This window comes from Accipiter gentilis, chromosome 22 (assembly GCF_929443795.1).
Source record: "Accipiter gentilis chromosome 22, bAccGen1.1, whole genome shotgun sequence".
In the NCBI taxonomy this organism is placed as follows: domain Eukaryota; kingdom Metazoa; phylum Chordata; class Aves; order Accipitriformes; family Accipitridae; genus Astur; species Astur gentilis.
The window spans coordinates 16,602,340-16,614,859 of NC_064901.1; the positions used below are offsets into that span (position 1 = coordinate 16,602,340).

The window sequence follows — 12,520 nt, forward strand, 5'->3', positions numbered from 1 at the left end:
CCTACTGCAGATGCTTCCTGGTTTGTTTTCATTTAAGGGTAGGGTGGGGTTTGTTTTTTGTTTTGTTTTTTAAATGCAACATAAATTTTAAATTTTCACGAATACCATTTTAATGAGTATTCTCAGCTGCATTAACCTACATTTTACTGCAGACTGCCATTCAACAACCTCACATTTTGTTTTACCATTGGGAAAAGTCTAATTAAATCAGATTTTAATTTATTATTCTAGTCCTTTTTTCTCCGAATTACTAGGGCAAGAAAACAGGAAAGCATTTTTTAAGTTATCAAGTCACAGCCACTCCTAAAGACTGCAACAGTGAGAACACTACCTACCCAGGAAGATCCCTCTTGCTTACAAAGAAGTAAGAGCAACAGTGGCACAGCCCCAAACTGCTTTAGAGATTCACTTTTCACTGCTTTAAAAATGAGAATTTACTTTGAAATTGTAACAGCAATACAAACAAGTGTATAAAGGCAATGGAGAGGGAATCCCGAAGACCTGCTAAAAATGTGCCATATATGTACTTTGGTACCATCTTTGTAAGAAACAGTAACATGCTCTGCCACAGAGCACAGGGGAGCAGAGAGAGCTCCTTAGCACAGAGATACTGGAACCATGCAGACCATTACTGCATTATTCTCTTCATTATCTGTGTACAGATAGCATCCACAAGCTCTTCTTGTGGGCTGGCCATCACAATGGATGCTGAATAAGCAACATGTTTACTTCCCAACAAGTAATTATACTGTTTGGGTCTTTATTCTGAAGAGGAAAAGGAAGATGGCTGAAAACCTACCTGCTCCCAGTGCTCCAGTTAAACAGCTACTGGAAGGGCATCCACTGGTTGGGCACCCATTGACAACTAGTCCACTCCCTTTGATGGCCCCATCAGAAGGTGTGCGCCTGTGCCCGCTTTGCTGGGTGTGGGAAGAGACTGTCACATGTGTGGGAGTCAGGGACTGGTTGGGGTCTTGTTTGAACCTCTCAATCTGGACATTGACTAGTGGGTTGGTAATGGCCGGCAAGGGAGCCTTGACTGTCACTGGGCTGACAGGCATTTCATATACCACAATCTCATCACTGTCTGAGCGCAGCAGGGACCGGGTGGAATTACATTCGGAAATGGAAGACAGGGAAAGAAGGGTGAGGGATGTGGATGGCTCGCCTAGCAACAACATGGGGTCCTCTTTCTTGAAAATCTTTCGTGAAGGTGGACTAGTGCTCCTGCGTGGGCGTCCAGCTCGCTGGAAGATGCTGTCACGTTTCTTCTTCTCCTCCTTGGGCACCTCTGGCTCCTCCTCAATCAGCAGCTGACACTTCCCTGCTTCTAACAGATCAAAACCCAGGCCTGCAGCAGCCAGCACTGCTCCACAGCTAAGCAATGCAACCTCACATCGCTTGTGGTGGGAGCCGCTGCGTTTGAGGCTGTTGGTGGGTGTCAGCTGTGGGGTACTAGTAGCAGAGTTCACAGGGGTGGACTCCTCATTGGCATCACTAGAAGGGCCATCCCAGTCTTCGTTCTTCTGAAATGGGATGCAGAGGTATGACTGATTGTGGCCAGGTGAAGGGTGCACTTTGCCCTCCCCATTAAGACATTCACTGTCTTCATCATCTGGAAAGCAAATGAAAACAGACTTTGCACGGATATAACATTTTCAATGGCAAATTTCACTGTCCTACAAGTATATATGAAAATAAGCTTCTCCTCAGAAGATGCAACTGTCCTCATTGCAAGCATCATGCACCAATTGCCAAATACTCACAGACTATTGTCTCCAAAGCTGATAGGCTGAGACAAGTAACACAAGTTTCCACAAGATAGTGGAAACACTATCAAAATGGAAGAAATTAGTGACACATTAATCTATTTGGGATCAATTGCAGAATGGCATTTCAGAAGCAATCTACACCTCAGTTACTTCTAGAGTAAATTTATATGTTTGGGAGCAAGAAGCAAAAGGTAGGAAAATTTGAAGGATTTCTTCTTGCAAGTGAAGGTGTAGCATGCTGCACATGTAAATACGATTAACAGGAAAGGAGCTGAGAGGTAGCATGGAGCTAGAGGAGAATTGAGCAAAGCTCGTTAGCTTGACAGATAAGAAGCACAAGCAGAGGTGTGAACAAAAAGAAAATCCAGAAGGAGAAAGTAGTTACTTCACAAAGAATAAAAGAAAAACAGACACAACCAAAATGAAACCATTGCTGTAAAGCACCAGGTAAAGGTCAGGAAAGGAGAGGTTCATTCAAATATGAATGGAAGTGGGGATGAGAATATGAAGGCCAGGGAATTCCTTTACCCATCTCTGCTAAGCTGGTGAATCCTGGAAAAGCAGGCGCAGTTCTCTGGATCTTCCCAAGGTTCGGTGCACTGGATGACCACTGTTTGTATCCTTCTACCAGAGCTTTCAGACTGAAATAGTAGGAAGATGGGAGAAAAATGTACTTAGGGAATGCATGTATCCATTTTAATTACATAGATTTGAAGTCCTCTCATAGCAAGACATTTTACAACATCTTTACAGCACCTTAAAATACAAAAGAGTCAACAAGTCCCTCCCTCATTTGTTACACCATGGCAGTCAAAAAACCTCTGCTGATAACCAACTGCTACGAATGCAGAATAATAGAAAGCACCACTACAAAAATCAGATGAAACATTTTCTTTTCAAACCAAGGCAAACCTACTATGGCATGTAAAAAATAAAGTGCTCAGCAGGAAGAGGGGAAAAATGTCTCCAAAAACATTTCCATGTGAAATACAAATGGAAAACGGAAGTCAAAGATCACTCACTGGGACAACAATATGCTAAAGTCATTGTAACAGTGTGTCGTGGTTTAACCCCAGCCAGCAACTAAGCACCATGCAGCCGCTCAGTCACCCCCACCCCCCCCCCCAACACCCAGTGGGATAGGGGAGAAAATTGGGAAAAGAAGTAAAACTCGTGGGTTGAGATAAGAACAGTTTAATAGAACATAAAAGAAGAAACTAATAATGATAATACTAATAAAATGACAACAGCAATAATAAAAGGATTGAAATGTACAAATGATGCGCAGTGCAATTACTCACCACCCGCTGATTGATGCCCAGTTAGTCCCTAAGCGGTGATCCCCCCACCCCCACTCCCCCCAGTTTCTACACTACATGTGACATCCCATGGTACGGAATACCCCGTTAGCCAGTTTGGGTCAGCTGCCCTGGCTGTGTCCTGTGCCAAATTCTTGTGTCCCTCCAGCCTTCTTGCTGTCTGGGCATGAGAAGCTGAAAAATCCTTGACTTTAGACTAAACATTACTGAGCAACAACTGAAAACATCAGTGTGTTATCAACATTCTTCACATACTGAACTCAAAACATAGCACTGTACCAGCTACTAGGAAGACAGTTAACTCTATCCCAGCTGAAACCAGGACACAGTGAAGTCATGCCTCTATATTACAAACCCCAATATTTCTCCTCTAAAGAAAACACTGCACTGAAGTACAGACAGTTAAAAGCTTAAGTTCTAGATTAGGGAAAAACAGGTAACTAAAATCATAAATCATGTCATTGTTTCTTTTAATTACAGAAAAAATACTGCAAAACCCACTAAAACAAACAAGTGAAAAACCCAAAACCAAACCCCTACTTTGAGGTCATCTGCGCTTAAAGGTATGTCACCAGGCACCTGAGTTTAGTAGTAGTCCCTATCCCTAAGTATTCCTTACCATCATCCTATTTGTTCCCTGCAGTACTTTCATGGCATCAGAAACAACTTTAGTAAGAAGCATAACTTTCTGACATATCAACATTCAGCAAAGTTTTATTGCTCAGTTATCAATATAGTCTGAACCAGAAGACTTCTGATCCCTTTCCACAAACTCCAACATGAAACACATCATAGTGTTGGTGAAAAGCTAACATACACTTAGGATAAACAGAAATTGAATGAAAGGAGTAAAAAGATCTGTGGAATTCTCAACTGGACACACAAGAGCATCAACTCATTATTGAAAGAACAGAAAACTTCGGAGGTGAGACCTCTTCCAGCTCCATTACAAACTTGCATTTTTGTTTGATAAGACACAAAATTCATCGCAATCCTTCCCTTACAGAGAAAGAAGGATATGAGCATATAGAAGTTCTCTCTCATGATTCTTATTTTCCACCAGAATCATTCTGCATTTCTAAGATGGCTTCCATTGAAGAATTTCAAAGTTTTATTATACCTTTTTTTTTTTTTTTTTTGCGCCTTGGTATGTATTTTTCCTCTGTTCTCTACCTAACTGGGATGCCCTACTTGTTACTAAACTATATTGCTATAGCAAGGTCACAAGGTCTAAACTTGATTCATCACATGTTCAGTTAGTTGATGATCATGCTATTAGGCATTACACTGGAAGTATCCTGTGCAGTTCTCAACTGCCTTGAAAGTCCATCATTTTCCTCCCACTAACCATTCCGGCACATGCAGTATCCTGCTATGAACCTGAATCCAGACAGCACTGAATCCTACTTGTCAAGATAGACAAACACATGGTTTTACCTCAGAGATGCAATTCAGTGTATGGGTCCGATTTACTCCCTCCATACTATACTCAGCTATATAACACAATCCAGCAAATAATATATGTTGCATCTAAATTACCCATGTGTACAACATGCACAGTTAGGATAAATACTATAAATAAAGCAGTATATTAAGGGAAAGCTGGTGAGTGAAAACCATGTTAGCAGTATGATCACCTGCAAAAGTAAATGTCAAAGCTCTTACAATATGGGTAGACAACTATAGAGAAAGGTGAGATTTCGATGGAGCTAGGAAAACACATACTCTGTTCTCTATATACAGAGATAGCAAAGTTGCCAGTGATAGGCAGCAGTAATATTCAGGTTAGCCTTCACTTTACAGTCATAGTTATCTAAAGTGTCTTGGGAGTTGCCCTTTATTGTACAGCAGGACACATCAGCTTAGTTCGCTTCCTTATGACTTCTCAGAGCAATCTTCCCTTGCAAAAACAGACTGAAGGTTTGCCGTTACTGAAGAAGCACAGCGCAATCTGAACAGAAGGATAAATAGCTACCAGAATAATTTCTAGGCCTGCTACATTTGCCTCAGAGTTATAAAATCTTCTTTCCCTTTTATTTTTTGCTCCTTCTCTCTCTCCCCCAAATTACAAGCAGACCCCAAAGACCTGTGCAGAAGGTAGCTGCACATTCTCTTGATTAGCCAGTAGTGTGCATTTGAATACAATTCAAACCATGCTGACAGTACATACCTACTACAGCAGTATTGTCTGTTAATGGTTCAAGGAAAGAGCAAGTGGAACGATTTGAAAGCACTAGCAGCAAAACTATTTCAGTCACCAGCATGACAATTCAGGAACCTAGAGACTTCTTACTTGTAATCTATTTAGATTAAATAACAGGAAGGCTATTACTCTCTTTGTTGTATTATGGTTGAGTTACTTCTCTGTTGCCTTTTTCTATTGGGAAGTCAAAAAAGCACCTCTCTTTAGGAGTCATAAGGTGACAAGGCATATCTGCTCAGCAAATTGCAAAAAACTTTCCTACAACTGTAAGATGGCATCTCCGGTGTCTTAATATCATCCTGTAACAATATGTTGAGGCACTAATACAACACTGTCATGAATAAAAAGTGTCTGTTCCCAGGCTCCCCCATATTTAGCTTACAATATTTTAAGAGATAACTGCTAAAGGACTATGACTACCCCACATCCAGTGTCACCTTCCATAAAATCAGTAATGCCACCAGTGTGAAAACTTAAACAGGGTAAAGACCACCCATGCCACAGTAAGAGTCTAAGACTAATCAATGCCAAGTTTAAAGACAATTAGGACTTCACCATATATCCCTGAGAATATACCATGAGATCACAACTGAACCGTCACAACACTAGTCCAACATAAAGCTTCATCCAGTCTCAGCAATGCAGGCAAGCAACCTTCTGCTGCTGTGTTTATTCCTTATGCTCAAAGATAAATGCAGAAGGATGAATAATCACTGCATAATCTTTTCATGATTGCCTTTACTTGATGTTAATTATAGGTCAGTTTACTCATGCTAGCGAATTTCACTGCAATTCCCACAGTGTAATTCTTGCATAAATTTGGAATTACCTCTTACCTCCTGTGAAGAACAGAGGAAAAGTGATAGAAAAGATGGAGATTCAAGTTCCCTTGATCACAGCATCGTGTAAGCAGCTGGAATAGCAGCACTGCTGCTACCAGAACAGTGACACGAAGATGACTTGAACTGGACTCTTCTATCTTATGTTTAGCTCTTCACTTTACCCCAATTTTTATTCTCCTACCCTCTAAAATTAGACTTAAATACTAAAAATAGCAAACACTCTATCTTTTGAGTCACAAATGTTTACTGCAACTCTGCTTCCTTTAAAGTCTGCAGTCTGGCATGATCTCAATAAGAAGCAGTAGTTCGTTGTATGTTAACCATACTGCCCTCTCAGCAACACAATTGTGTTTCAGTTACTCCGCAAAATGCCACAGCTATATTGAGTCTCTCTGGAAAAGGTGATGAATACTATGGAACATCTCAGTTGTAGAGAGAACAGGATAGTTTTAAGAGCAACCATGGTTACTGCTTCAGACCGCACAGTAGCAAACAGAAAACTGAAAAGCTTTATTCCCAGAATTCTAGCATGATTTCAAGGTAGAAGTGTTTTTCTACCTGCTTCAGTGATCTCCTGCCCTTCTATATAATTAATGATTGTAAAGTGTGACATCTGTTTCAATTCTGTAGAATGCTATACTTCATCTAGAGAACAGGTAAAGCATAGGCAACAGTTGGAGAAGCTTCCTCCACATTGCCCTGTTAACTTGTCAAGAGTGCCTTTGAGGGAGAACATATTTTGATGTCATTAGAACACTTAGATCCAGGTCTTCTTGCAGAGGGCTGCAACAGTGACACATTATGTAAACATCTGTTTTCCAGGAATTTCACACCTGAGCACATAATATTAAAGATAAATTATAACCAGTTATTTTATTTTCCCCTACTAAAAAATATGGCAAGAGTCAAAGTATCCATTTAGCAGGGGGGAAAAAAGCTTCAAATGCCACTAAAAATCACAAGGCATTCAAACCTCTTCGAAGATCAAAATACTCCTATGTTTAAAGCAGCATTTTGGCAGTGATCCATTGGAGTCCTGGTATAAATAATTCACAGACACACAAAAAAAGAAGCCACAGAACAAGAATCTATAGAAACAGAGGTACAACCTGTATCTCTGCAAAAATCACTTTCAGAATGTATTCACTCAAGGTGCGCGTCCTTTTCAAAAGCCTGAAGAGAAGATATTTGCCCGGCTCTACCAGATACTTTTTAAATAATGGCATTTAAGACAAGAAAAAGCATAGCTGAGAATTGTAAAAGACAAGTAGTTTCGGATGTGATATGAAACTACAGAAAGTTGAGCCTGAAAATAAAGAAAAGCTACTAGAGAAACAGTTTTGCACAGCTAAGTTCTACTGCTTACAAATACATGTAACAAGGTAATAGCAGACAGTGAAAGCATCAGTCAGTGCTGGACCTCTAGCAAGGGACTGAATGCAATGAAGTTTTGTAATCTGTTTTGAATCTCTGATATCTCTGGTACAGCAAATAAGTTTGGAAGCATAAAAGCATTTGCAACAGGATAGGCAAATCTCCTGTGAGCCAGCTCATAACCAGTTTTAGAACCTGGAAACCAGTTTGGTGCCAGGCCCTCTCTTACCCATCTTCTCCTGCACCTAGCTCCTTGTGACAAAGTGAGCTTGGTCCCCAAGTGCGTCCCTTTTTCTTCTGGCCTCTCTTCTCTTCTTCCTCTCCTTCCTCCTTTGGAAGGACTGAGCTTCGTCCCCACGTTTTACTGCTTTCAGCCGGAGCCACTTCACAAGTGGGAAGAATGGTGGGAAAAGAGAAAGAAAAACAGATACACAAATTAAAGAATTGATTCCACAGCAACATAAAGAATAAAACCCAGGCTGGAATAGGAATAGTAATTAAAACATCCATTCAGGCTTCTTTCCCATAATTCTGACCATTTATCAACACCGATCTAACAACCAGATCTCTTCAAAATTAGTACAGATAGGCTTTACCGCTTTATTCCATCACTGGTTTCTCTTTTAGAATCACCAGTTTGATACCAGACACACAAGTGTCATGACATCCAATACAATCACCACACATTAACATCCCTTTCATACTTCTCATACATGCTTGCCTGCCTAATTCTGTTTTGTTACAGGAACACTATTTTCATGACAAGTGCCCACCCTTGTTTTTCTTTCCTTCCAATGGTAACTTAATCCACCTCAATAATGTTTCACAGATATATTCTGCAAATTAGTAATTTTAAAAATTAACCTGTACACCTAACGAATGTATTTTCTATACAATCAAACAGCAATATTTCAAGATCTTGGGTAAGTAAGGTTTGGACTCCAGAGAAGGTAATACTCCCCCCCATCACCAACACAGCTCGTCTTCTCTCTAAATGTATACATGCAGGGCACAAAACAAACATTTTAGGAACTTTTTTTTTGTTTTTACAGTCCTGTCCTAGATATGGAATCTTGGCATCTTACCACGCAGACAGACTGCACATTTCCCAAATTCAATACTACATTGAGCTCCTTACACTGTATGGCCCTGAGTCTGGGAATAATGGTAGGACTTGCAGGAGGACTGGAGCAGCTACTGATCAAGCTTTTCCTTTTATCCATTGTTGGAGAAGCCTGCACAGTGAATTTATGCTGGAAATCTGTTTGCCAAAAGAAAAAGAAAAAAAAAATCAAACCAAAAGCAGAACGACACAGTTAAAATTCTTTTTTTTTAATATAAGAAAAAAGAAATAATAATTTATGGTAACTTTCAAAGACTGCAATTTACAGGATCTATGTAGAAATGAAGTTTTACAGCTAATTGGTATCACCCTGTCGTACATGCAGTTACTTCAGAACAAAGATGTGTGCTCACACTCATGAATATACATCTTCTTAGTATGTATGTGTGAGATACATACACATACACACATAGATCCCCATGTGTTGGCTCACATTTATGACAAACTATATCCCTGTATAAATTCCTTTCACCTTATCTCTCAGTTTCTTAAGCTAAGCAAAACCACCAGTAATAGGTTTTTACAGTCCTAAAGAAAGGCATAGTTAACACGCACATTTTATCATCATTGTTCTTCTAAACAGCCAATCTCTCTCAGAAAACAGAGACTATAGTGTAAGCCATCATCCTTGAGGTAATGATGAGCCTTAGGTGATTTACAAAATCCACACTTTTGTTCTTTTGCAAATTTGGATCTCCACACAGAATCCACAGCAGAAATGCTAAGGATTCAGTATTTCTGAAAATCACTATCTTTGCTCTTAGGAGTGACTTCCCTGACACCTCACCAATACTTAACATTTCTTCCAGAAGGATGGTATTAGAGGTCACTTGTGTGTTATATGAGTTCACATATGAACTAGCAATGTAGGACTGTAGTCTCACAGCTATCAATGTATTTTGGTAATTTTTAGATTCCTGCACCAAGAAAGCCAGTAGACTATGGTTTCTGCTGCAGCATTATGTAAAATATTCCCAGAGCAAGAACCTCCCATCATTTTTTATGTACATCCTTTATTAAATAGATCATCATTTTGAGTATTAGTGCATTAAACTGCAACACCAACATTTTCACTGTGAACCATATATACCCATTGACTAACAAGCATGTAACATCTCAGATTTACTTCTGGCCTTCATACTTGGAACTTTGGGGAGTGCTAGCCACAAGAGCATCAAATTTAGTTTCTTGATCCCAAAGAGGCATGTTTTTCGCAAAGTGCATCCAATACTAAAGCATAAGTATCAGTAGAAAGTTCCTACAAAAGCTACAGGTTCACCTGTTCCTCCCATTTCACCTGACACAGCCTAACATATCACCAACCTGAAGGCAGGCTGATATGATTGCCATCTTTTAACTTGAGCCGACTCCTCTTGAACTTCCCCATGCGTTTCTTCACCCGAGGCTTCTCCTGACACAGCTGGTGGATGATGATGTTGAGCTCCCTTTCCAGGATGTCAATCTCACGTTCTGCCAGCTCCTGTTCCCGCCTTCGTAGCAACTCCTCATGGTTCTTCTGTTCAACAGCAGCACGGGTCAGCTCTTCTTCCCATGTGCGCAGCTCCTGCAGGGAGATAAGAAAGGAGAAATGAAAGGCTACCTTGTGGCCTGTGGGTTAAGACTAACATTACCTATTCTGAAGGTACAGCAGCAATGACTTGTGCTCATAGCACTGCTAGCGCCACTGTTTAAAGGCTCAGCTGAAAGCCAAAAACCTTTAACAATCATCAGTAACTTCTATGCTTGCCATTCAAGGCCCATCATATCTGTATTAAAATTTGGACATCAGCACTTGTGAGGCCACACCTGGAATCCTGTGTCCAGTTCTGGGCTCTCCAATACAAGACAGACATGGACATACTGGTCCAACAAAGGGCCATGAAGATGATTAAGAGTCTGGAGCACCTCTCCTGTGAGGAAGGGCTGAGAAGGACGGGACCGTTTATCCTAGCAAAGAGAAGGCTTGGGTAGCGATAAAGGGGATCTTACCAGTCTATATAAAAACCTGAAGGAAGGGTGCAACAAAGATAAAGCCTGGCTCTTCTCAGTGATGCCCAGTGACAGGACAAGAGGCAATAGGCACACACTGAAACACCAGAGGTTCCCTCTGAACGCTTTTTTACTGCGAGTATCACTGAGCACTGGCACAGGTTGCCCAGAGACGTGGAGTCAAAAGCCCGCTGGGCAACTGGCTCTAGGTGGCCCAGGGGAGTTTGACCACATGACCTCCAGAGGTCCCTCCAACTTCAATCATTCTGTAATTCTGTGAAAAGGCACTGAATCCTAAATTCAGCATCATGAGAAAATATGCTGGGTACCTGACATGAACATGTTTACAAGAACCACTGGAGAGTACCATGCACATGGGAACCCATTTTGGAAGATTTATTCATAATATTGAAAAGAATTAATCCTTGCTTGCCTGTTCCATAAGTACTTATGTTAACCTCAGCATTGACTTAAACTGTTTAAAAATAACCTTGCCATCTCATGCATCATAAAATACCAAAAACCAGCTCTAACAAAAATGAATGAAGAAAACATCATCAGGAGGTCATTCCCATCATTTTCCACCAAGCATGGCTGCTCCTTCTGCATAAAGATGCGTAAGGCAAACTTCTCAATCTTTCCCTTTTTGACAAAATGAATCAACTGAAATTGTCCTCGAGATCTCAAAATGTCTTCTCACTGCACTTCTCTCACCACAAGGACAAAAGAATTCAGCACTCAGAATAATTATCTCCAGCTGGCTAATTCCACTGCAGAAGGTAAAAACTGAAGAATTCAAGTTAAACTTTAGATGAATTATCAGACAGACTTTAGTTTATTTTTTTAATTTTTTTTTTTTTTTTGATGTTGTTACCTCTCCTGTTACTGTGGAGGTTTGGTACATTTTACTCATGAGGTGAATAGGATATAAAATTTTCTTTCTCCATTACTACACAGGAATACAGTACTCAACCTGAGCACAGTCTAGCTAGCACTGTTTGGTCTTCTGTTTGTCTGTTGAAGTTTCTGTTTTTCAAAAACTGTTCCAACATGGTTATGCCATGGGAACATGGTATGTTGCATGCTATGCAACAGCAGCAGGGAAATGCCTACTAGCTCTTTTATTTTTCCCAAATCTACTATATGTGAATAGAAATGTTTTAAGTACTGTTGTAGGACTTCTCTCCCCTGTCCCAAGGTCCCCTTTTCTTTTTCTCCACCTCCTACACCCAACTTCTAAGTCCAAATCAATTTGGCTACTTATTATGAATTTATTTTTAGGCAAGAGACCATGCACTTAGAAAAATATTATTACTTTAATGATTTCACTGTAGTATTTCATACCAACGACTGTAAAGATAGTCTCTATAAGGACCTTAACATAGATGCAGCAGGCTGTGCTTTCTGCAAGCATGTTTGAAGAAAACATCAGCTTTTTCACTTCTACTCTTTGAGGCAGACAGTCACAATTCCTTTTATTCCTGCTAGCATTTTTGTTTCCTGCTGTTTACCCAGATGGACTTCAATTATAACAGTTATTGGACCACTCCCCTGGCAGCACTCCTGTTTATTACAGTCTATCCACTTTAGCTGTGCTCAAAACCTGGAAAACACAAACCTGACAGAACCAAAGCTGCAATGTTTGCTAGAGTATATATGCTGAAACTACCCCTCCTACTTTTACTGTTAACAGTTATCATTGGGCTTCTCAATTAAGATGCTAACATTGAAATAGTTATCAGATGCACTAAAAAAATGAAGACAATTCTTCATAGCAGTTTGCACAGTGTATAATGAAAGCTCACTACAATATTAGAAAGAGTAGCAGCTCAGGATGCAGATATTTATTTTACTCACAATTCTGCCCTTGTGTGCATCATAACCTGCCATTGATTCAG

The 12,520-nt window shown here is 40.2% G+C and overlaps 1 protein-coding gene across 1 annotated transcript in view; it reads right to left on the bottom strand.

Annotated features, from left to right (window-relative positions):
* Positions 1–12,520, bottom strand: part of MAP3K9 (mitogen-activated protein kinase kinase kinase 9) — a 65,012-nt gene that overhangs the window by 11,189 nt on the left and 41,303 nt on the right. Inside the window, exons 6-10 of the mRNA XM_049825649.1 lie at positions 9,957–10,197; positions 8,649–8,771; positions 7,740–7,893; positions 2,301–2,413; positions 800–1,615 (exon numbers count right to left, since the gene is read on the bottom strand). Coding sequence (XP_049681606.1) covers positions 800–1,615; positions 2,301–2,413; positions 7,740–7,893; positions 8,649–8,771; positions 9,957–10,197 — 1,447 coding nt within the window. The remainder of the gene's footprint in view (positions 1–799; positions 1,616–2,300; positions 2,414–7,739; positions 7,894–8,648; positions 8,772–9,956; positions 10,198–12,520) is intronic.